General features: G+C 39.6%; 1 protein-coding gene across 2 annotated transcripts; it reads left to right on the top strand.

Moving 5' to 3' along the window:
• The first annotated feature begins 4,257 nt into the window (after positions 1-4,257).
• On the top strand, positions 4,258-22,793 carry LOC133620327 (protein yippee-like 1). Of its 2 annotated transcripts, none has more exons than XM_061981734.2 (5): positions 4,258-4,384; positions 15,176-15,480; positions 19,479-19,522; positions 19,863-19,971; positions 22,177-22,793. In XM_061981734.2, the coding sequence occupies exons 2-5, from the start codon at positions 15,364-15,366 to the stop codon at positions 22,264-22,266; spliced, it is 360 nt and encodes a 119-aa protein (XP_061837718.1). In that variant the 5' UTR covers positions 4,258-4,384; positions 15,176-15,363; the 3' UTR covers positions 22,267-22,793. The 2 variants fall into 2 exon arrangements, with proteins under 2 accessions (XP_061837718.1, XP_061837717.1); XM_061981733.2 differs by lacking the exon at positions 4,258-4,384 and adding an exon at positions 4,545-5,372.
• Positions 22,794-27,373: the final 4,580 nt, after the last annotated feature.

Here is a 27,373-nt window from a genome sequence, read left to right on the forward strand (position 1 = left end):
AATTACTGGTTAAAAGCAGATCTGAATAGGTGTGTTTTAGGCAACAATCTTTTATTTTGAAGCAGAAGTAACGATGAATGACATGTTAATATATTGTATTGATAGTAATTAATACTTAATGTTCATGAATAGATTATTAATATATTGTATGATAGTAATTTATACTTAATGTTCATGAATAGATTATTAATATATTGTATGATAGTAATTTATACTTAATGTTCATGAATAGATTATTAATATCTTGTATTGATGGTAATGAATACTTAATGTTCATGAATAGATGATTAATATGTTGCATTGATAGTAATGAATACTTAATGTTCATTAATAGATTATTAATTGATAGTAATGATGTACATGAAAAACCTCCATCAGTGATTAAAGCGATGACGTCTGAGTTGTTTACCTGTGAGCCACCACGCATGCGAACTGGCCATCACTGACGTTTGGCACGTGTCTAGTCTCGGTCGCGCGCACAGTCAAAAACAAGATCCTCGCGGGCGCGCGGCCCTCTGTCTGATTGGCTGTCGCTGCCTAGCCCCGCCCCACGACGGGGCCTATTGGATGGACTAAGATTGGACTTGTCGCTGATTGGTCGCTATTTGTAGCAGCAGTTCAGTAGCTAGGCTCGTGCTGACTTCACGTTCACCGAGAAAAGCTCGGAGATCTTTTATTTGACCCCAAAGGAGCCCACTGGCGGGTCTTTTCTCGCACAAAGTGAACACAAGACGACACTTTCACGCCAACTTCATGCAAACAAATGTGCCACAAATATCTTCAAGCTAGTCTGTTGGCCAATTGGCAGCGTGTGTTCAAAAGTGACCCGGGTACGTTTTCATGTCGTGATTCGCATCAGTGTCAAGTGTTTGTGGACAACAGGTCACGTGATGTTCAACCAGGAAGTCTGCGCGTCATTGTGCGAGTGCATATTTCCCACGACACGCAAAGGCAGCAGCACTAAGAAGAAAAGCTGCTTTAGTTTGCAGCAGCACAACACCGATTATTGATCATTAATTATTGATCAACATGTTCCTTGCACCGATTATTGATCAACAACAAGTTCCTTGCACCGATTATTGATCAACAACAAGCTCCTCGCACTGATTAGTGATCATCAATTATTGATCAACGATCCTCGCACCGATTATTGATCAACAAAAAGTTATTCGCACCGATTATTGATAATTAATTATTGATCAACATGTTCCTCGTACTGATTATTGACCAACAACAAGTTCCTCGCACCGATTATTGATAATTAATTATTGATCAACAACAAGTTCCTCGCACCGATTATTGATCAACAACAAGTTCCTCGCACCGATTTTTGATCATTAATTATTGATCAACAACATGTTCCTCGCACCGATTATTGATCAACAACAAGTTCCGCGCACCGATTATTGATCAACAACAAGCTCCTCGCACTGATTAGTGATCATTAATTATTGATCAACAACATGTTCCTCACACCGATTATTGATCAACAAAAAGTTCCTCGCACCGATTATTGATCATTAATTATTGATCAATATGTTCCTCGTACCGATTATTGACCAACAACAATTTCCTCGCACCGATTATTGATAATTAATTATTGATCAACATGTTCCTCGCACCGATTATTGATCAACAACAAGTTCCTTGCACCGATTATTGATCATTAATTATTGATCAACATGTTCCTCGCACCGATTATTGATCAACAGAAAGTTCCTCGCACTGATTATTGATCATTAATTATTGATCAACAACAAGTTCCTCGTACCGATTATTGATCAACAACAAGTTCCTCGCACCGATTAGTGATCATTAATTATTGATCAACAACATGTTCCTCGCACCGATTAGTGATCAACAACATGTTCCTCGCACCGATTATTTATCATTAACTATTGATCAACAACATGTTCCTCGCACTGATTATTGATAATTAATTATTGATCAACATGTTCTTCATACCGATTATTGATCAACAAGTTCCTCGCACCGATTATTGATAATTAATTATTGATCAACATGTTCCTCGTACCGATTATTGATCAACAAGTTCCTCGCACCGATTATTGATCATTAATTATTGATCAACATGTTCCTCGTACCGATTATTGATCAACAAGTTCCTCGCACCGATTAGTGATCATTAATTATTGATCAACAACATGTTCTTCGCACCGATTATTTATCATTAATTATTGATCAACAACAAGTTCTTAGCACCGATTATTGATCATTAATTATTGATCAACATGTTCCTCGTACCGATTATTGATCAACAACAAGTTCCTCGCACCGATTATTGATCATTAATTATTGATCAACATGTTCCTCGCACCGATTATTGATCAATAACAAGTTCCTCGCACCGATTATTGATCATTAATTATTGATCAACATGTTCCTCCTACCGATTATTGATCAACAAGTTCCTCACACCGATTATTGATCATTAATTATTGATCAACATGTTCCTCCTACCGATTATTGATCAACAACAAGTTCCTCGCACCGATTAGTGATCATTAATTATTGATCAACATGTTCCTCGCACCGATTAGTGATCAACAAGTTCCTCACACCGATTATTGATCATTAATTATTGATCAACATGTTCCTCGTACCGATTATTGATCAACAAGTTCCTCGCACCGATTGTTGATCATTAATTATTGATCAACATGTTCCTCGTACCGATTATTGATCAACAACAAGTTCCTCGCACCGATTAGTGATCATTAATTATTGATCAACAACATGTTCCTCGCACCGATTAGTGATCAACAACATGTTCCTCGCACCGATTATTTATCATTAATTATTGATCAACAACAAGTTCCTCGCACCGATTATTGATAATTAATTATTGATCAACATGTTCCTCGTTACGATTATTGATCAACAACATGTTCCTCGCACAGATTATTGATAATTAATTATTGATCATAGCGGACAGAGAGGTACTCTTGTCCCGCCTGACGAGGGCCTCATGTCCGCTGTGCTCTGAACGAACGTTCCCGATGATCCACGCGGCTTTCCTGCACTCTAACGCAACGTGGCGGCGTGACTGTCCCCTCCGGAGACTTTTTCATGGGCCTCCGCTCCACAGAGAGAAGCGGCTGGTGCCTTCATGGGCGCTGTTTCCGCCCGCAGACACGTGTTGTTGGGGTGAGTGACCTGCCGCTGGTCCCTAAACGTCTCACCGCCACACTTGAAACACTTGAAACACTTGAAACATTTCTTCTTTTCAACAAATTAAACAATTCTTCTTTTCAACAAATTAAACAATTCTTCTTTTAAACAAATTAAACATTTCTTCTTTTCAACAAATTAAACATTTCTTCTTTTGAACTTTATCAGGAAAGTCCCTTTGAGATTAGGAATCTCTTCTCATTTTTAGTCGTGTTTTTATCACATTTAGTTGTCACATCTAGTCGTGTTTTTATCACATTTTGTTGTTTTTATCACCTTTAGTCTTGTTTTTATCACATTTATTGTTATTTTTTATCACCTTTAGTCGTGTTTTTATCACATCGAGTCGTGTTTTCATCACATTTAGTTGTGTTTTTATCACATCTAGTTGTGTTTTTATCATATTTAGTTGTGTTTTTATCACATTTAATTGTTTTTATCACTTTTAGTGGTGTTCTTGTCATATTTAGTGGTGTTTTTTAATCACATTTAGTTGTTTTGAGCACATCTGTAGTGTTTTATCACATGTATTTGTCTTTTATCACATTTAGTTGTTTTTATCACATCTAGTTGTGTTTTTATCACATTTAGTTGTGTTTCTATCACATCTAGTTGTTTTTATCACATCTAGTAGTGTTTTGATCACATCTAGTCGTGTTTTTATCACATTTAGTTGTTTTTATCACATTTAGTTGTGTTTGTATCAACTTTAGTTGTTTTTATCACATTTAGTTGTGTTTATATCACATTTAGTTGTTTTTAATCACATCTAGTTGTGTTTTTATCGCATCTAGTAGTGTTTTATCACATTTAGTTGTTTTTTATCACATCTAGTTGTGTGTTTATGACATCTAGTCGTGTTTTTATCACATTTAGTTGTGTTTTATCACATTTAGTTGTGTTTTATTGAAATCTAGTCGTGTTTTTATCACATTTAGTTGTATTTTTTGGTCTTAGCTGGCTGGGTGAGTTAGTAGTTGATGTTGTGCAACATGACGTCACTGAAAGGACGTTTTCTAAATAATTGAAGATATCAGCGAGCTCTGCGGTGATGCGTTCAGGTGCCCTCGTCACACGATTGCTGCTGTTGTTTTCATTGAGGCTGCCATTGCGTTACTGACGTCATCGCGGTGAGAGCAGCTGTTTTGTCTAAATCGAATCAGTCGAACCGAGTCCGAACATCTTCGTCCCGGTGAGACTCTGATGATTATTGATGACGTTCTAAAATGAGCTCATCTTCCTCTTTTAGCTTCTGTGTGTGCGCGCGCGTTGTGACCTAATGGCGGCTTGATTAAAAGGATCAATGTGGACAATAAAAAGCTTCAGTGAGGAAGCCAGGAAATCAAACACGACTCTATTTATTTACACATCCGGGGACTTGGCCGCGCTTGCTCGGCTCGTCTGGTGCGTTCAGGTCACATGGGAAATAATTATATTGTTAAATCAAGCGGGGGAGAGATCAACATTTTTCACAAATTAATTTTTAACGACTCTTTATTTGTGCAATTAAACACTCTGTAAAAGTTCTGACTGCGCATTTGGTCTGTTGATGGCACCGCGAGTTGATGACGTCATCTTCCTGTTGACGTGTGCGTATTATTATCGTGGGGTTTTGTTTTATCACTTCGGAATTGTTGACGTTGCTTTTCTTCCTTCAAGTCGTGAGTTATGTTACTGTTCATATTAACTTGAAGTCAAATATGTCTTTGTTCAGAGTGTGGGGTCATCAGGAAGTGATTGTTTTCAATCACTTCTAATGTTGACATGTGCGGCACAAAGGGCTTACAGGTGAAGTTAAAGGCACAAAAACAAGCCGCATCGACCGACGTGACACTTTATAGTCGTCCATGCGCATCAAATCTCCCACAATTAGCCTTTTCCAGACACAAAAACAACAATCACTCGCTCTTCCCAGCTTTCACGCGGGACGTGAAGGCAGCATCGTTCTGATTGGCCGATGCGGCTCTCAATCACGCCCCCGCGTATGACGTTTCCGAGCCAAAGCAGGCGGGCCAGTGCGAGACACAAAAGACACAACAAAAGCTCGCGTGGGGGAGAAAATGCCAGCCGTCCGCGGCCAAACGCTTCGCCACCGACACGTGGAGCAGGGCCGGACTCGAACCTGCTGACGTGACTGTCGAGAAGAAAAGCTCGTCGTCCTTTCATCGCGAGACGTTCAGGTGCGTGAGAACACTTTAGTGTTGTTGTCGTGAGGCCTTCACGGCCAGCTCGGACGAAACAACACAACAACAACACGCGTGCAGCTCACACGCACGCACGCACACACACACACACACACACACACACACACACACACACACACACACACACACACACACACACACACACACACACACACACACACACACACACACACACACACACACACACACACACACAACGTCGACAAGCTGTGCCAGCTGCAACTTGGACGAAAACACACATTTTCATGTTCAAAGTCTTGCTTTGGGCCATGAAGGCAACACGAAGCCTTTGTCTGCACTTCCTGTTGCTTCACGCGCACACGCGCGCGCCTTCTTTGTTGTCTCCTCACCTGTGCGATTGTCACTTGTCTCTCTTCCAAAACACTTATTTTGTTCTTAATTAGAAACAGACAAATGGTACAAAGTGTTATTTTGTTGTTAATTAGAATAAGACAAATGATACAAAGTGTTATTTTGTTTTTAATTAGAAACAGAAAAACAGTACAAAGTGTTATTTTGTTGTTAATTAAAATAAGACAAACGATACAAAGTGTTATTTTGTTGTTAATTAGAATAATACAAAGGATACAAAGTGTTATTTTGTTCTTAATTAGAAACAGACAAACAGTACAAAGTGTTATTTTGTTGTTATTAAAATAAGACAAACAATACAAAGTGTTATTTTGTTGTTAATTAAAATAACTCAAACAATACAAAGTGTTATTTTGTTGTTAATTAAAATCAGACAAACGATACAAAGTGTTATTTTGTTGTTAATTAAAATCAGACAAACAATACAAAGTGGTATTTTGTTGATAATTAAAATAAAACAAACAACATAAAGTGTTATTTTGTTGTTAATTGTTATGCTAATTAAAATAGCACAAACTATACAATGGGTTTTTGTTGAGACGCTAACGCTAGCAAGCACACTGCTACCTTTTGTTTGTTGTTATCCATGCGTTCATATTTATTATTATTATTATTATCATGTGTTCATATTTATTATTGTTATCCATGTGTTCATATTTATTATTATCCATGCGTTCATATTTATTATTATTATCCATTTGTTTATATTTATTATTATTATCCATGTGTTCATATTTGTTATTATCCATGCATTCATATTTATTATTAGTATTATTATCCATGTGTTCATATTATTATTATTATTATTCATGCGTTCATATTTATTATTATTATCCGTGCGTTCATATTTATTATTATTATTATTATCCATGCATTCATATTTAGTATTATTATGATCCATGTGTTCATATTTATTATTATTATTATCCATGCATTCATATTTATTGTTATCATTATCCATGCGTTCATATTTACTATTATTATTGTTATCCATGTGTTCCATCCATCCATCCATCTTCTTCCGCTTATCCGAGGTCGGGTCGCGGGGGCAGCAGCCTAAGCAGGGAAGCTCAGACTTTCCTCTCCCCAGCCACTTCGTCCAGCTCTTCCCGGGGGATCCCGAGGCGTTCCCAGGCCAGCCGGGAGACATAGTCTTCCCAGCGTGTCCTGGGTCTTCCCCGTGGCCTCCTACCGGTTGGACGTGCCCTAAACACCTCCCGAGGGAGGCGTTCGGGTGGCATCCTGACCAGATGCCCGAACCACCTCATCTGGCTCCTCTCGATGTGGAGGAGCAGTGGCTTTACTTTGAGCTCCCCTCGGATGGCAGAGCTTCTCACCCTATCTCTGACCAAGAGAGGAGTAGACTATGAATCAGAGGGAATCGTCCAGTTTGGACCACTTACTGTCAAATAAGTGTTCATATTTATTATTATCTATGCGTTCATATTTATTATTATTATTGTTATCCAAGTGTTTATATTATTATTATACATGCGTTCATATTGGGCAGCACAGTGGAAGAGGGGTTAGTGTGTCTGCCTCACAATACGAAGGTCCTGAGTAGTCCTGGGTTCAATCCCGGGCTCGGGATCTTTCTGTGTGGAGTTTGCATGTTCTCCCCGTGACTGCGTGGGTTCCTTCCGGGTACTCCGGCTTCCTCCCACCTCCAAAGACATGCACCTGGGGATAGGTTGATTGGCAACACTAAATTGGCCCTAGTGTGTGAATGTGAGTGTGAATGTTGTCTGTCTATCTGTGTTGGCCCTGCGATGAGGTGGCGACTTGTCCAGGGTGTACCCCGCCTTCTGCCCGATTGTAGCTGAGATAGGCTCCAGCGCACCCCGCGACCCCGAAGGGAATAAGCGGTAAAAAATGGATGGATGGATGCGTTCGTATTTATTAATATTATCCATACGTTCATATTTATTATTATTATTATCCATGCATTCAAATTTATTATTATTATTATCCACGTGTTCATATTATTATTATTATTATTATTAATGTGTTCATATTTATTATTCATGCGTTCATATTTATTATTATTGTTCATGCATTCATATGTATTATTATTCATGTGTTCATATTTATTATTATCCATGCGTTCATATTTATTATTATTATCCATGCGTTCATATTTATTATTATTATTGTTCTTGCGTTCATATTTAGTATTATTATTATTCTTGCGTTCGGATTTAGTATTATTATCCATGCACTCGTTATTATTATTATTATCCATGCGTTCATATTTATTATTATTATCCATGTGTTCATATTTATTATTATCCACGCGTTTATATTTATTATTATTATCCATGTGTTTATATTATTATTATTATTATTCATGCGTTAATATTTATTATTATCATCCATGCGTTCATATTTATTATTATTATCATCCGTGCGTTCATATTTATTATTATTATTATCCATGTGTTCATATTAATTATCATCCATGCGTTCATTTTTATTATTCATGTGTTCATATTTATTATTATTCATGCATTCATATTTATTATTATTATTGTTCATGCATTCATATTTATTATTATTATCCATTCGTTCACATTTATTATTTTTATCCATGCGTTCATATTTACTATTATTCTTGCATTCATATTTAGTATTATTATTATCCATGCATTCATATTTATTATTATCATTATCCATGCGTATATATCTATTATTATTCACATGTTCATATTTATTATTATTGTTCATGCGTTTATATTTATTATTATTCATGTGTTCATATTTATTATTATCCATGCGTTCATATTATTATTATCCATGCGTTCATATTTATTATTATCCATGCGTTCATATTTATTATTATTATTCATGTGTTCATATGTATTATTAATGTTCATGCGTTCATATGTAGTATTATTATTATTATTAATGTGTTCATATTTATTATTATTATCCATGCATTCATAATTATTATTATTGTTATCCATGCGTTCATATTTATTACTACTGTTATTATCCATGCGTTCATATCTAATATTATTATTAATTCGTTCATATTTAATAATTTTATTATCTATGCGTTAATTTTTAATATTATTACTGTTATCCATGCATTCATATTTATTATTCATCCGTTCATATTTATTATTATTCATGCGTTCATATGTAATATTATTATCCGTGCGTTCATATTTATTATTATTATTCCTGCGTTCATATTTATTATTATTATCCATGCGTTCAGTTATTATTATTATTATTATCCATGTGTTCATATTTATTAATATTATTATTATCCACGCGTTCATTTTTATTATTATTATAGAGAACAATAACAGAAATGAAAAACAATAACCTATTTATTATTAACCTACTTATTCTGTCTTTAAGAGGGAACTGCACTTTTAAAAATCTTGTCTATCATTCACAATCCTTACGTAAGACAAAAACAATGTAAATAAATGTTAGCAAGAGTCAGCTAACAAAGGAGCTAATGTGGTTGCTCTATTTCGCCTATAAAGCGCTTAAAAAACATCCAAACACCTCCATCAAGGTTTCATATACACGCTGTAATATATATGCAATGTAACATTCATAATAACATTTAATATATACATGATGTAAGTATATATATGTCATGTAGTAACATTCATAATAACATGTAATATGTACATGATGTAAGTATATATGTAATTAGTAACATTCATAATAACATGTAATATATACATGATGTAAGTATATACGTCATGTAGTAACATTTATAATATGTGATATATACATGATGTAAGTATATATATCATGTAGTAACATTTATAAAAACATGTAATATATATATGATGTAAGTATGTATGTAATGTAGTAACATTCATAATAACATGTAATATATACATGATGTAATAAATATGTAATGTAGTAACATTCATAATAACATGTAATATATACATGATGTAAGTATATATGTAATGTAGTAACATTCATAATAACATGTAATATTTACATATTTTATATACACACTGTAAGTATATATGTAATGTAGTAACATTCATAATAACATGTAATATATACATGATGTAAGTATATATGTTATGTAGTAACATTCATTAAATAACAAGTAATATATACATGACGTAAGTATATATGTCATGTAGTAACATTTATAATAACATGTAATATATACATGATGTAAGTAGATATGTCATGTAGTAACATTCATAATAACATGTAATATATACATGATGTAATATATATGTAATGTAGTAACATTCATAATAACATGTAATATTTACATATTTTATATACACACTGTAAGTATATATGTAATGTAGTAACATTCATAATAACATGTAATATATACATGATGTAAGTATATATGTTATGTAGTAACATTCATTAAATAACAAGTAATATATACATGACGTAAGTATATATGTCATGTAGTAACATTTATAATAACATGTAATATATACATGATGTAAGTAGATATGTCATGTAGTAACATTCATAATAACATGTAATATATACATGATGTAATATATATGTCATGTAGTAACATTCATAAAAAACATGTAATATATACATGATGTAATATATATGTAATGTCGTAACATTCATAATAACATGTACAAACCCTGTTTCCATATGAGTTGGGAAATTGTGTTAGATGTAAATATAAACATAATACAATGATTTGCAAATCATTTTCAACCCATATTCAGTTGAATATGCTACAGAGACAACATATTTGACGTTCAAACTGATAAACATTTTCTTTTTTTGCAAATAATCATTAACTTTAGAATTTGATGCCAGCAACACGTGACAAAGAAGTTGGGAAAGGGCATGTTCACCACTGTGTTACATGCCTTTCCTTTTAACAACACTCAGTAAACGTTTGGGAACTGAGGAGACACATTTTTTAAGCTTCTCAGGTGGAATTATTTCCCATTCTTGTTTGATGTACAGCTTAAGTTGTTCAACAGCCCGGGGGTCTCCGTTGTGGTATTTTCGGCTTCATAATGCGCCACACATTTTCAATAGGAGACAGGTCTGGACTACAGGCAGGCCAGTCTAGTACCCACAGTCTTTTACTATGAAGCCACGTTGATGTAACACGTGGCTTGGCATTGTCTTGCTGAAACAAGCAGGGGCGTCCATGGTAACGTTGCTTAGATGGCAACACATGTTGCTCCAAAACCTGTATGTACCTTTCAGCATTAATGGCGCCTTCACAGATGTGTAAGTTACCCATGTCTTGGGCACTAATACACCCCCATACCATCACAGATGCTGGCTTTTCAACTTTGCGCCTATAACAATCCGAATGGTCCTTTTCCTCTTTGGTCTGGAGGACACGACGTCCACAGTTTCCAAAAACAATTTGAAATGTGGACTTGTCAGACCACAGAACACTTTTCCGCTTTGTATCAGTCCATCTTAGATGAGCTCAGGCCCAGCGAAGCCGACGGCGTTTCTGGGTGTTGTTGATAAACGGTTTTCGCCTTGCCTAGGAGAGTTTTAACTTGCACTTACAGATGTAGCGACCAACTGTAGTTACTGACAGTGGGTTTCTGAAGTGTTCCTGAGCCCATGTGGTGATATCCTTTACACACTGATGTCGCTTGTTGATGCAGTACAGCCTGAGAGATCGAAGGTCACAGGCTTAGCTGCTTACGTGCAGTGATTTCTCCAGATTATCTGAACCCTTTGATGATATTACGGACCGTAGATGGTGAAATCCCTAAATTCCTTGCAATAGCTGGTTGAGAAAGGTTTTTCTTAAACTGTTCAACAATTTGCCCACGCATTTGTTGACAAAGTGGTGACTAGAGATGCGCGGTTTGCGGGCACAACCGCGGAGTCCGCGGATTATCCGCGAATCGGGCGGATTAAATTTAAAAAAATTAGATTTTATCAGCGGGTCGGGTCGGGTCGGGCGATTGAAATTTAAAAAAAATTAGATTTTAAATAGATTCAGGCGGGTGGCAGTTAAACCAATTCGGAAATATATATACATAGTTAAATGTTGTTACCCACATACGAAAAACGAGCAGGCACCTGCAGCATATGCCACAACAGAAGAAAAAAAGAAAAAGAGATGGACACTTTTACGGAGCGGAGAAGGCCCCCGACGCCTCGCCGGGGTCCGGGACCGAGGCCCCTTCCCCCGAGAGGGCCCCACCGGGAGCCGTAGCTGAGGCGATCCGCGAGAAGGGCCCGACGCACGTCCAGGGTCACCACCGCGCCCACCGCACCGACACCCCGCCTCGTCCGCCTTCGCCGCGGCCGGCGTCACGCGCAGCAGGTAAGCATCTTACCTGCCCGCCACCCCCGTGGCCGGGGGCTCGTAACAGGGGTCACTCCGCGCGCTCCGCCCGCGCAGCTTACCTGCCCGCCACCCCTGTTGCCGGGGGCGCGTAACAGGGGTCACTCCGCGCGCAGTGCGCTCACGAAAGGGGTGGGGCTCACCCTGGTTGATATAGACAGCAGCTAGGACGGTGGCCATGGAAGTTGGAACCCGCTAAGGAGTGTGTAACAACCCACCTGCCGAATCAACTAGCCCTGAAAATGGATGGCGCTGGAGCGTCGGGCCCATATACCCGGCCGTCGCCGGCAGCGAGACGCGCTTGGAGGTGCGCTCAGCGCGGCTCCCATATGATTGCGCACTGGTGTGCGTCTGGGTCGTGACAGCGTGGCACGCGAATGCTGCATTGGATCAGTCTCTTTTCTTTAACAGGCAAAAGCTTTATAACCTCACTAATGCCTTGCATCGTCTATATTAGATATATAACAACGGGCGGATGCGGTTCTGATCAAATGTTAGATCGGGTGGATTGCGGATGGTTGACGACTTTCTGATGCGGTTGCGGATGAAATAATTGCCTATCCGCGCATCTCTAGTGGTGACCCTCGCCCCATCCTTGTTTGTGAATGACTGAGCATTTCATGAAATCTACTTTTATACCCAATCATGGCACCCACCTGTTCCCAATTAGCCTGTTCACCTGTGGGATGTTCCAAATAAGTCTTTGATGAGCATTCCTCAACTTTACCAGTATTTATTGCCACCTTTCCCAACTTCTTTGTCATGTGTTGCTGGCATCAAATTCTAAAGTTAATGATTATTTGCAAAAAAAAAAAAAAAGTTTATCAGTTTGAACATCAAATATGTTGTCTTTGTAGCATATTCAACTGAATATGGGTTGAAAATGATTCGCAAATAATTGTATTCCGTTTATATTTACATCTAACACAATTTCCCACCTCATATGGAAACGGGGTTTGTAATATATACCTGATGTAATGTATATGTCATGTAGTAACATTCATAATAACATGTAATATATACATGATGTAAGTATATATGTCATGTAGTAACATTCATAATATTCACATATTTATTATTAACGGAGAACAATAATATATATAAAACAATAATAATATGTAATGTAGTAACATTTATAATAAAGGGTCCTGACATTTACCGCTTTGTAGTTATATCACTTGTGCAGCAGTGACATGAGAGTAATAAGGATGTTGGTTTTTTTTTTGGTTTTTTTGTGTCCTGTCCAGCTTTTCAGGCAAATCATATAGTTGATGTAGACGCCCATGTCGGCTGTTCAGATTTACTTTACAAAAGAGAAGTGTAGGATACTTCTCTTGTTGCCTTATTTGTATTTGACTTTATTAAATGTATTTATATTATCATTTAGTGCAGCCGTAATGAGGATGTTTGATGAGAAGTGATGAGGAGTTTGGATGACAAGTGATGGGGATGTTGGATGACAAGTGATGAGGATGTTGGATGACAAATGATGAGAATGTTAGATGACAAGTGATGAGGATGTTGGATGACAAATGATGAGGATGACAAGTGATGAGGATGTTGGATGACAAGTGATGAGAATGTTAGATGACAAGTGATGAGGATGTTGGATGAGAAGTGATGAGAATGTTAGATGACAAGTGATGAGGATGTTGGATGAGAAGTGATGAGGATGTTGGATGAGAAGTGATGAGAATGTTAGATGACAAGTGATGAGGATGTTGGATGACAAGTGATGAGGATGTTGGATGAGAAGTGATGAGAATGTTAGATGACAAGTGATGAGGATGTTGGATGAGAAGTATTGAGGATGTTGGATGACAAATGATGAGGATGTTGGATGACAAGTATTGAGGATGTTGGATCAGAAGTATTGAGGATGTTGGATGACAAATGATGAGGATGACAAGTGATGAGGATGTTGGATGACAAGTGATGAGGATGTTGGATGACAAGTGATGAGAATGTTAGATGACAAATGATGAGGATGACACGTGATGAGGATGTTGGATGACAAGTGATGAGGATGTTGGATGAGAAGTGATGAGGATGAGAAGTTATGTTGGATGAGAAGTGATGAGGATGAGAAGTGATGACAATGTTGGATGAGAAGTGATGAGGATGACACGTGATGAGGATGTTGGATGAGAAGTGATGAGGATGAGAAGTTATGAGGATGTTGGATGAAAAGTGATGAGGATGAGAAGTGATGTTGGATGAGAAGTGATGAGGATGAGAAGTGATGGCATTGTTGGATGAGCAATGATGAGGATGTTGGATGAGAATTGATGAGGATGAGAAGTGATGTTGGATAAGAAGTGATGACAATGTTGGATGAGAAGTGATGACATTGTTGGATGAGAAGTGATGAGGATGAGAAGTGATGTTGGATGAGAAGTGATGAGGATGAGAAGTGATGACATTGTTGGATGAGAAGTGATGTTGGATGAGAAGTGATGAGGATGAGAAGTGATGACAATGTTGGATGAGAAGTGATGAGGATGAGAAGTGATGAGGATGTTGGATGAGAAGTGATGAGGATGAGAAGTGATGTTGGATGAGAAGTGATGACAATGTTGGATGAGAAGTGATGAGGATGAGAAGTGATGAGGATGTTGGATGAGAAGTGATAAGGATGAGAAGTGATGTTGGATGAGAAGTGATGACAATGTTGGATGAGAAGTGATGAGAAGTGATGTTGGATGAGAAGTGATGACAATGTTGGATGAGAAGTGATGTTGGATGAGAAGTGATGACATTGTTGGATGAGAAGTGATGAGGATGAGAAGTGATGGGACGGCGTGGCTCAGTGCGAGAGTGGCCGTGCGCAACGCGAGGGTCCCTGGTTCAATCCCCACCTACTACCAACCTCGTCATGTCCGTTGTGTCCTGAGCAAGACACTTCACCCTTGCTCCTGATGGCTGCTGGTTAGCGCCTTGCATGGCAGCTCCCTCCATCAGTGTGTGAATGTGTGTGTAAATGTGGAAGTAGTGTCAAAGCGCTTTGAGTACCTTGAAGGTAGAAAAGCGCTATACAAGTACAACCCATTTATCATTATTATTTATGACATTGTTGGATGAGAAGTGATGTTGGATGTGTGCCCTGCAGGTGTGATTTCCCTGCGTGTCGTGGGTGTGGATCTGCCACACGAGACCCTCCACTACAACATTCCTTGCGTGTCGTGGGTGTGGATCTGCCACACGAGACCCTCCACTACAACGACGGCTTTTGCGTGCATCTTCCAGTGTTTGCTGTGTCAGCAAGTCCCGCCCAGCCAGGAGCTCCGCCCCTCGGACATGGTGAAGATGACCAAGTCCAAGACCTTCCAGGCCTACCTGCCCAGCTGCCACCGCACCTACAGCTGCATCCACTGTCGCGCTCACCTGGCCAACCATGACGAGCTCATCTCCAAGGTGACACACACACACACGCACACACACTCTGTTTCAAACATTGTATTTAAAAATGAACATAGGGAAATAAAGAAAATAGAAATAGTTCCAGGGTCAAACAGGGTTTCCCCTACATTGCTAAGATACTTGTGGGGGCGTGGCCATCGTATCATTTGCATAATATGCTATGACTGTACTGGTGTTTACACTCGAGTTCTGTCCTTTTCTGGTTTTACTTTAGACTGTACAGGTGTTAACACTTGACTTGTCCTTTTCTGGTGTTACTTTAGACTGTACAGGTGTTAACACTTGACTTGTCCTTTTCTGGTGTTACTTTAGACTGTACAGGTGTTAACACTTGACTTGTCCTTTTCTGGTGTTACTTTAGCCCCCCCCCCTCCTCTCTGAGCTGCCACCTTAACGTGGTAGAGGAGTTTGCGTGTCCCAATGATCCTAGGAGCTATGTTGTCCGGGGGCTTTATGCCCCCTGGTAGGGTCTCCCAAGACAAACTGGTCCTAGGTGAGGGATCAGACAAAGAGCAGCTCGAAGACCTCTATGAAGAAAACAAGCAAGGAACCCAGATTTCCCTTGCCCGGACGCGGGTCACCGGGGCCCCCCTCTGGAGCCAGGCCCGGAGGTGGGGCACGATGGCGAGCGCCTGGTGGCCGGGCCTGTCCCCATGGGGCCCGGCCGGGCACAGCCCGAAGAGGCAACGTGGGTCCCCCCTCTAATGGGCTCACCACCCATAGCAGGGGTCATAGAGGTCGGGTGCGATGTGAGCTGGGCGGAAGCCGAGGGCAGGGCACTTGGCGGTCCGATCCTCGGCTACAGAAGCTAGCTCTTGGGACGTGGAACGTCACCTCGCTGGGGGGGAAGGAGCCTGAGCTAGTGCGTGAGGTGGAGAAGTTCCGGCTAGATATAGTCGGACTCACTTCGACGCACAGCAAGGGCTCTGGAACCAGTTCTCTCGAGAGGGGCTGGACTCTCTTCCACTCTGGCGTTGCCGGCAGTGAGAGGCGACGGGCTGGGGTGGCAATTCTTGTTGCCCCCCAGCTCAGAGCCTGTACGTTGGAGTTCAACCCGGTGGACGAGAGGGTAGCTTCCCTCCGCCTTCGGGTGGGGGAACGGGTCCTGACTGTGGTTTGCGCTTACGCGCCAAACCGCAGCTCAGAGTACCCACCCTTTTTGGATTCACTCGAGGGAGTACTTGAGAGTGCTCCCCCGGGTGATTCCCTCGTTCTACTGGGGGACTTCAATGCTCATGTTGGCAGCGACAGTGAAACCTGGAGAGGCGTGATTGGGAAGAATGGCTGCCCGGATCTGAACCCGAGCGGTGTTATGTTATTGGACTTTTGTGCCCGTCACAGATTGTCCATAACGAACACCATGTTCAAACATAAGGGTGTCCATATGTGCACTTGGCACCAGGACACCCTAGGCCGCAGTTCCATGATCGACTTTGTAGTTGTGTCATCGGATTTGCGGCCTCATGTTTTGGACACTCGGGTGAAGAGAGGGGCGGAGCTTTCTACCGATCACCACCTGGTGGTGAGTTGGCTGCGATGGTGGGGGAGGATGCCGGACAGACCTGGCAGGCCCAAACGCATTGTGAGGGTTTGCTGGGAACGTCTGGCAGAGTCTCCTGTCAGAGAGAGTTTCAATTCCCACCTCCGGAAGAACTTTGAACATGTCACGAGGGAGGTGCTGGACATTGAGTCCGAATGGACCATGTTCCGCGCCTCTATTGTCGAGGCGGCTGATTGGAGCTGTGGCCGCAAGGTGGTTGGTGCTTGTCGTGGCGGTAATCCTAGAACCCGTTGGTGGACACCGGCGGTGAGGGATGCCGTCAAGCTGAAGAAGGAGTCCTATCGGGTTCTTTTGGCTCATAGGACTCCTGAGGCAGCGGACAAGTACCGACAGGCCAAGCGGTGTGCGGCTTCAGCGGTCGCAGAGGCAAAAACTCGGACATGGGAGGAGTTCGGTGAGGCCATGGAAAACGACTTCCGGACGGCTTCGAAGCAATTCTGGACCACCATCCGCCGCCTCAGGAAGGGGAAGCAGTGCACTATCAACACCGTGTATGGCGAGGATGGTGTTCTGCTGACCTCGACTGCGGATGTTGTGGATCGGTGGAGGGAATACTTTGAAGACCTCCTCAATCCCACCAACACGTCTTCCTATGAGGAAGCAGTGCCTGGGGAGTCTGTGGTGGGTTCTCCTATTTCTGGGGCTGAGGTTGCTGAGGTAGTTAAAAAGCTCCTCGGTGGCAAGGCCCCGGGGGTAGATGAGATCCGCCCGGAGTTCCTTAAGGCTCTGGATGCTGTGGGGCTGTCTTGGTTGACAAGACTCTGCAGCATCGCGTGGACATCGGGGGCGGTGCCACTGGATTGGCAGACCGGGGTGGTGGTTCCTCTCTTTAAGAAGGGGAACCGGAGGGTGTGTTCTAACTATCGTGGGATCACACTCCTCAGCCTTCCCGGTAAGGTCTATTCAGGTGTACTGGAGAGGAGGCTACGCCGGATAGTCGAACCTCGGATTCAGGAGGAACAGTGTGGTTTTCGTCCTGGTCGTGGAACTGTGGACCAGCTCTATACTCTCCGCAGGGTCCTTGAAGGTGCATGGGAGTTTGCCCAACCAGTCTACATGTGTTTTGTGGACTTGGAGAAGGCATTCGACCGTGTCCCTCGGGAAGTCCTGTGGGGAGTGCTCAGAGAGTACGGGGTGTCGGACTGTCTGATTGTGGCAGTCCGCTCCCTGTATGATCAGTGCCAGAGCTTGGTCCGCATTGCCGGTAGTAAGTCGGACACGTTTCCAGTGAGGGTTGGACTCCGCCAAGGCTGCCCTTTGTCACCGATTCTGTTCATAACTTTTATGGACAGAATTTCTAGGCGCAGTCAAGGCGTTGAGGGGATCTGGTTTGGTGGCTGCAGGATTAGGTCTCTGCTTTTTGCAGATGATGTGGTCCTGATGGCTTCATCTGGCCAGGATCTTCAGCTCTCACTGGATCGGTTCGCAGCTGAGTGTGAAGTGACTGGGATGAGAATCAGCACCTCCAAGTCCGAGTCCATGGTTCTCGCCCGGAAAAGGGTGGAGTGCCATCTCCGGGTTGGGGAGGAGATCTTGCCCCAAGTGGAGGAGTTCAAGTACCTCGGAGTCTTGTTCACGAGTGAGGGAAGAGTGGATCGTGAGATTGACAGGCGGATCGGTGCGGCGTCTTCAGTAATGCGGACGCTGTATCGATCCGTTGTGGTGAAGAAGGAGCTGAGCCGGAAGGCAAAGCTCTCAATTTACCGGTCGATCTACGTTCCCATCCTCACCTATGGTCATGAGCTTTGGGTTATGACCGAAAGGACAAGATCACGGGTACAAGCGGCCGAAATGAGTTTCCTCCGCCGGGTGGCGGGGCTCTCCCTTAGAGATAGGGTGAGAAGCTCTGCCATCCGGGAGGAGCTCAAAGTAAAGCCGCTGCTCCTCCACATCGAGAGGAGCCAGATGAGGTGGTTCGGGCATCTGGTTAGGATGCCACCCGAACGCCTCCCTAGGGAGGTGTTTAGGGCACGTCCGACCGGTAGGAGGCCGCGGGGAAGACCCAGGACACGTTGGGAAGACTATGTCTCTCGGCTGGCCTGGGAACGCCTCGGGGTCCCACAGGAAGAGCTGGACGAAGTGGCTGGGGAGAGGGAAGTCTGGGCTTCCCTGCTTAGGCTGCTGCCCCCGCGACCCGACCTCGGATAAGCGGAAGAAGATGGATGGATGGATGGATGGATACTTTAGCCCCCCGCAACCCCGAAGGGAATAAGCGGTAGAAAATGGATGGATGGACTTTAGACTGTAATGGTGTTTAAACTCAACTTCTGTCCTTTTCTGGTGTTACTATAGACTGTACTGGTATAATGATGATGATAATAATAATAATAATAATAATAATAATAATAATAATAATAATGATAATATTTCTATTAATAAACTTTTTTCCACCTGTGTTAATCTGACACACCTTCACCTCTCTCTCTTTCAGTCTTTTCAAGGCAGCCAAGGCAGAGCTTACCTCTTTAATTCTGTGTAAGTAGGACACACACACACACACACACACACACACACACACACACACACACACACACACACACACACACTCATTAATCATTACAAACACTCATGGGCCACTTCATTAGGTACACAGCATTATGTTTCCTATTTACTCCTTTTATATAATAATATAAACCAAATGTACCTAACATAACCGGTTATTTACTCCATTAATAAACAATACCTAACATGATAATCAGTTATTTACTACATTTGTGATAACCAATGATTAAATAGTGTGATAATATGAGTGGTTCTAACATGGATCCCTGTGGAACACCATGACTGATAGTGATCTGACCTGTGTGGCCTTCAGGGTGAACGTGGGCTGTGGGCCGGCGGAGGAGCGGGTTCTCCTCACGGGTTTACATGCCGTGGCCGACATCTACTGTGAAAACTGCAAAACCACGCTGGGCTGGAAATACGTGAGTGCCTGAAGAAAATCTCTACAAATGTTGAGCAGTCAAGCTTCTCTTTTGAACAGTCTCTTATTGATATCCCACTGCTAATGTTTGCACACCTTTTGTAAACCATAACCATAAATATTCATTTATAATTATATATAAATATTCATGTAAAAATAATGATGCATACATATTCATGTATAAATAATTATGTATAGACATTCATGTATGAATAATTATGTATAGATATTATGTATAAATAATTAGGTATGAATATTCATGTATACATAATTATGTATAAATAATTATGTATACATATTCATGTATGAGTTTTATAAATTATATATACATGCATAAATATTCGTGCATAAATAATTATGCATACATATTCATGTACAAGCAATTATGCGTGCATATTCATGTATAAATAATTATGTGTAAATATTCATGTATAAAAAAAAAATGAACACATATTCATGTATAAATAACAAAGTATACATATTCATGTATGAACAATTATGCATAAATAGTCACGTATAATTATGCATGTACAAATAATTATGTATGCATACTCATGTATAAACACTTATGTATAAATATTCATGTATAAATAACTATGTATGAATATTCATTTATAAATAATCATGTGTACATATTCATGTATGCATAATTATGTATAAATATGCACTCAAGATTTTGTGAGAAGAAATTAAATTAACAGTTCACCTCTGCCCAAAACTTAAACACACTTAACAAAAAATGGTTAGGTTAGGGGTTAACTCTAAGCCCATTTTGTCAAGTTAAACATAAACAATGAATCATTTTGTCAAATTGAACAAACAATGCATCATTTTGTCAAGTTAAACATAAACAATTAATCATTTTGTCTAGTTAAACATAAACAATGAATCATTTTGTCAAGTTATACAAACAATGAATCACTTTGTCAAGAAAACAAACAATTAATCATTTTGTCAAGTTAAACATAAACAATGAATCATTTTGTCAAGTTAAACATAAACAATGAATCATTTTGTCAAGTTATACAAACAATGAATCACTTTGTCAAGAAAACAAACAATGAATCATTTTGTCAAGTTAAACATAAACAATGAATCATTTTGTCAAATTGAACAAACAATGCATCATTTTGTCAAGTTAAACATAAACAATTAATCATTTTGTCAAGTTAAACATAAACAATTAATCATTTTGTCAAGTTAAACATAAACAATGAATCATTTTGTCAAGTTAAACATAAACAATGAATCATTTTGTCAAGTTAAACATAAACAATGAATCATTTTGTCAAGTTAAACATAAACAATGAATCATTTTGTCAAGTTATACAAACAATGAATCACTTTGTCAAGAAAACAAACAATTAATCATTTTGTCAAGTTAAACATAAACAATGAATAATTTTGTCAAGTTAAACATAAACAATTAATCATGTTGTCAAATTGAACAAACAATTAATCATTTTGTCAAGTTAAACATAAACAATGAATCATTTTGTCAAGTTATACAAACAATGAATCACTTTGTCAAGACAACAAACAATGAATCATTTTGTCAAGTTAAACATAAACAATGAATCATTTTGTCAAATTGAACAAACAATGCATCATTTTGTCAAGTTAAACATAAACAATTAATCATTTTGTCAAGTTAAACATAAACAATTAATCATTTTGTCAAGTTAAACATAAACAATGAATCATTTTGTCAAGTTAAACATAAACAATTAATCATTTTGTCAAATTGAACAAACAATGAATCATTTTGTCAAGTTAAACATAAACAATGAATCATTTTGTCAAGTTAAACAAACAATGAATCACTTTCTCAAGAAACAAACAATTTTGTCAAGTTAAACATATACAATGAATCACTTTGTCAAGTTAAACATAAACAGTGAATCATTTTGTCATCAAGTTTGAAGGTCTTTTCTTTCAAACTGTTGCCTCTAAACGCTTGCTCATCAGTTGTTTGGTCGCTGCAATTAACAACTTGGCAGCGTCCATAAATCTTCACCTGAGTCCATTTTAAGATGGCCGATCAGATTTGAAGCTGCTCTTTTTGAAAGGTCTACTTCCGGCACGATAGAGAAAGCCCACAGTGCTGCACACCACATATGATGACATCACAAATAAGCCACCGTTCTGCAGGAAAAAGCAAGGACTTAGATAATTGTTGCCGTGACAACCGTCCTATGTGTTCTAGGAGCACGCCTTCGAGAGCAGCCAGAAGTACAAGGAGGGCAAGTTCATCATCGAGCTGGCTCACATGATCAAAGACAACGGATGGGAGTGACCACGACCCCTCAAGCCCCGCCCCTTCACATCACGCCCCCACAAACGGCACGAGTCGTCACGTCCTCCTCGGCGATGGAGCGTCTGGGTTTGACTCCGCCTGACCCCTCCCACTGGAGCGTGCCTAGAAGTGAGAGTGGCACCATGGCAACAACGGGGAGGACCACGGCCTTCTGTGCCCGCCCCGCTAAACGGTTAGCATGGACTTCCTGTCGGCGTTTGTTTGTTTTTACATCTCCTAATGTGTCAATATTTTCTTTTTATTTGGACTTTTCTCTGACACGTCAACATCCACATCTTGAATATGAAAATTATGTATATATATATATATATATCGATCGGTATTGCGACCCCGAAAGGGACAAGCGGTAGAAAATGGATGAATGGATATATATATATATATAGATATGTATGTGTACATATTTATAGATAAATATACACATATTTATATATGTATATGTACACGTACATATTTATATATAAATGTACACATTTATATATGTATATATACATATTTATATATGTGTATATATACGTATTTATATATGTATTTTTACATATTTATATATGTATATATACATATATATGCATATATATATACATATTTATATATGTATATATACATATATATACATACATATGCGTGTATATACACACACATATATATATATATACACACACATATATATATATATATATATATATATATATACACATATACATACACATATATGTATGTATGTTATGTATGTATGTATATATATATATATATATGTGTGTGTATATATAAGTATATATATATATGTGTGTGTATATATATACACATATATATATATATATATCAGTGTTGATGCGAGTGTGGCTGGTCCCATCTTGCAGCATCATGAGAGATAAAAACTAGGATAGCAGATCCATATAGTTATTATAAAGAGTTATTAATACGCACATAAATACCTGGAGTACACACACAGTATGTGTGAAATACCTGGAGTACACACACAGTATGTGTGAAATGAGTAAAAAGACATGAATTTGTGCCGACAAAAGACACACTTGACTCCCATTCAACACATTATGACGGGACTGTCTGTGAATGTCCTCCCACCAATGGATGATGTCATAACTCATAAGGTTTGGAGGTCAAAGTTGACGCCCGCCTGTTGCACTTTATTATTATTAGCTGCTCACCTTTGTCCTCCCAAGCTGCACCAATCACGTGCCTCTTCAACAACCACATTGTTGTGCAGCGCATAACTCCGCCTCCTCCTTGAAACATAACTGTTGTGCAGTGCATAACTCCCCCCCCCCCCATGAAACCCTGACTTCTCCCACTGTGTCTTGAGACCATGACTTCCTTTGGCGTGAAAAAGTGATCCTACTTGAAGTCCAAACTCCTTTTTCTACGTCAACTTTGTCCTTTCCAGCTTTTCTACCTAGCGCCTTCCGTTACATTTCTACCTAGCTTCTGCACTTTTGTTCTCTGCGTGTTCACGTACAGGAAGTGAATGTTTGGCTTATGCCCCTCCCCCTGCTCTCTTCTTTGTTAGCGCAGCACGCTAGCTTGTTGGTTGAGCTGGAATCTCCCACTGCATTGCAGGGGGCGGGGCTTGGTAGGACCACGGTCTGTGTCTCCCCCCGCCAGCCACAGTGGAGGTCCTTGAGCTGTGGTTAGCACCGCTTGCCGCTCACTTGATTGTATTTCTGTCTGCTGGTTCTGACTGAAAGTTCACCTTTTAAAGCTGTTAATTTATTTTACAATCAGGCTCCTCCCCCTTTCTAAAGGGGACCTACTTTTTGTTCCCTCGTCAGCACGGACACAAGAAGCTTTTGTTTTCTTCACCTGGCGTCCCGTCACAGAAGTCACTTGACAACACTTTGTCGTCATGGCAACAAAGAATCTTCTGTGACAAGTTGAGTGCATCTTGGTGGACTTCATGTGTCATGTGACCTTGTTTTCTTCTTCAGCTTTGTCTCACAATCACATCGCAAATAAAAGTCTAAGATCATCACTTTGCTGTCAAGATTATTCATTATTACCTCCTCCAAGTCATTATTACAACCTTATATACCTATTTATTAATACCACCTTAACATGTGACAACCAAACAATTACACACCTATTTAATAATATCACCTTAACATTTGACAACCAAACAATTATACACTTATTTAATAATACCACCTTAAATACAACTAAGTGAACATTGAAGTGTCAAATACAATTAAGTGTACATTAAAGTGTCAAATACAATTAAGAGAACATTGAAGTGTCAAATACAACTAAGTGTACATTTAAGTGTCAAATACAATTAAGAGAACATTGAAGTGTCAAATACAACTAAGTGTACATTTAAGTGTCAAATACAACTAAACGTACATTAAAGTGTCAAATACAACTAAGTGTACATTTAAGTGTCAAATACAACTAAACGTACATTAAAGTGTCAAATACAACTAAGTGTACATTAATTGTGGAATACAACTAAGTGTACAATTAGAGTGTCAAATACAACTAAGTGTACATTAATACAACTAAGTGTACATTAAAGTGTCAAATACAACTAAGTATACATTAAATTGTTGAATACAACTCAGTGTACATTAAAGTGTCAAATACAACTAAGTAGAGATGTTATTAAAGCATTTATCGGCCGATAATATCGGCAGTCCGATATCGGCCGATAAATGCTTTAAAATGTAATATCGGGAAATTATCGATATCGGTTTCAAAAAGTAAAATTCAGGACTTTTTAAAACGCCGCTGTACGGAGTGGTACACGGACGTAGGGAAAAGTACAGAGCAGTTGCGTCTCCCAGTCATACTTGCCAACTAAGGCTGCAGCTAACGATTATTTTTCTATCGATTAATCTATAGATTATTTTTTTCGATTAATCGGTTAATCTATAGATTATTTTTTTCATTTAATCTATAGATTATTTTTCCTTTTACCGATTTTTTTTTTTATTTAAAATGAAGATGAAAAAATAAATGTAGGCCAGTTTTTTCAAAAGGCATGGCTTTTATTTACAAAAAAAAAAAAGTATGGCCACTCAGTCAACATTGACAACAACATGACAAAATATTCTGTAACAATGTAAACATTTAAAACTTTTAACATTTAACAAAATTAAAAGTAGCTTATTTGCTTTTTAATGTGCAATTATAAAAGTAAACATCCAGTGCAAATCTTAATATTCTACAATAGTATAAGCATTTCAAAAGTAAAAGTATTGTTTATTTTGCTTTAAAATGTGCAAAAATAAAGATAAACATCCAATACAAAAAAGTGCGTATTTCCTTGAATTGGCGCCGGGTATATAGTATTCGCATGCCTCGAATTACTGCCGGGTCAAACTCGTTTCGCAAAATAATTAGCGCATGCTTAGCATTACCGCCGGCTCAGGATTAACGCCAGGTCAAACTCGTTTCGCAAAATATTATTTTTATTAGCGCATGTCTAGAATTTCCGCCGGGCCAAACTCGTTTCGCAAAATAATTAGCATATGCCTAGAACTTCCGCCGGGTCAAACTCGTCACGTCACGAGTCATCATTTTTAAAATGGAGGAGGCTGATTTCAATAATTTGAAATCGCATAAAGGGAAGAAGATTAAGAGCTATTCAGTAGGATTTAAGGTCCAAGCTATTGAATATGCTAAAAAGAACAGTAAGCAGCTATGTTTTATTAATATACCGTAGCAGCGTGTGTCAAATATGAGTCATTAAATGACTCCCGCCTCCTGCTGGTAGAGGGCGCTAGTGATCCTTCTTGTGACTACCGGTACTGCAGAAGAAGACAACAAGCAACAAGAGTGAGCAGCGATCGTTTGCTTGCACTTTTAACATGGAGGATTACATATCTAAAATAAAACAGTTTTCTAAACTGGACTTTCAATCGAAGCAGGAGGTAATACTTAAATATCTCCATCGAGACAGAGAGACTTTTAAAACTGAAGAAAGATAAGGAAGACTTCTATAAACAAGTTATCGATGCTTTTGATCAGAATACTCATTTATAAGTAAATGTAAGACCATAATAACGTTTTTTTTTATTAAATGTGCTTTTCATGATGGTATCCTTACATCACTCAAATTTATAAGCGCAGGCCTAAATTTACCCCACGCCTTTTGGTAAGCGCAGGAGTGAGAAGAGGTTTTAAATTAATTAGCGCCCCGGAGGCTATTCAAGGAAATAAGGCATGCGACGCGTCGACGCACAAAAACGGCGTCGACGTATTTACGAAATCGATGACGTCGACTATGTTGACGCGTCGTTTCAGCCTTATTGCCAACCCTCCCGATTTTCCCGGTAGACTCCCGAATTTCAGTCCCCCTCCTGAAAATCTCCCGGGGCAACCATTCTCCCAAATTTCTCTCGATTTCCACCCAGACAACAATATTGGGGACATGCCTTAAAGGCACTGCATTTGCGTGCCGGCCCAATCACATGATATCTACGGCTTTTCACACACACAAGTGAATGCCATGCATACTTGGTCAACAGCCATACAGGTCACACTGAGGGTGGCCGTATAAACAACTTTAACACTGTTACAAATATGTGCCACACTGTGAACCCACACCAAACAAGAATGACAAACAAATTTCGGGAGAAAATCCACACCGTAACACAACAGAACAAATACCCAGAAACCCTTGCAGCACCAACTCTTCCGGGACGCTATAATATACACCCCCCGCTACCCCCTACCCTCCCCCCAACTCAACCCCGCCCCCCCCAACCCTGCCCACCTCAACCTCCTCATGCTCTCTCAGGGAGAGCATGTCCCAAATTCCAAGCTGCTGTTTTGAGGCATGTTAAAAAAAATAATGCACTTTGTGACTTCAATAATAAATATGGCAGTGACATGTGGGCATTTTTTTCCATAACTTGAGTTGATTTATTTTGGAAAACCTTGTTACATTGTTTAATGCATCCAGCGGGGCATCACAACAAAATTAGGTATAATATTGTGTTAATTCCACGACTGTATATATTGGTATCGGTTGATATCGGAATCGGTAATTAAGAGTTGGAGAATATCGGAATATCGGCAAAAAAGCCATTATCGGACATCTCTACAACTAAGTGTCCATTAAAGTGTCAAA

Source organism: Nerophis lumbriciformis, linkage group LG24 (assembly GCF_033978685.3).
Source record: "Nerophis lumbriciformis linkage group LG24, RoL_Nlum_v2.1, whole genome shotgun sequence".
Lineage (NCBI taxonomy): Eukaryota > Metazoa > Chordata > Actinopteri > Syngnathiformes > Syngnathidae > Nerophis > Nerophis lumbriciformis.

Coding starts and splice junctions, on each gene's coding strand:
- LOC133620327 (XM_061981734.2), top strand. CDS start 15,364: ATGGTGAAGATGACCAAGTCCAAGACCTTCCAGGCCTACCTGCCCAGC. Junction 19,523..19,862: donor GCTTACCTCTTTAATTCTGT/GTAAGTAGGACA, acceptor TGTGGCCTTCAG/GGTGAACGTGGGCTGTGGGC. Junction 19,972..22,176: donor CCACGCTGGGCTGGAAATAC/GTGAGTGCCTGA, acceptor TATGTGTTCTAG/GAGCACGCCTTCGAGAGCAG.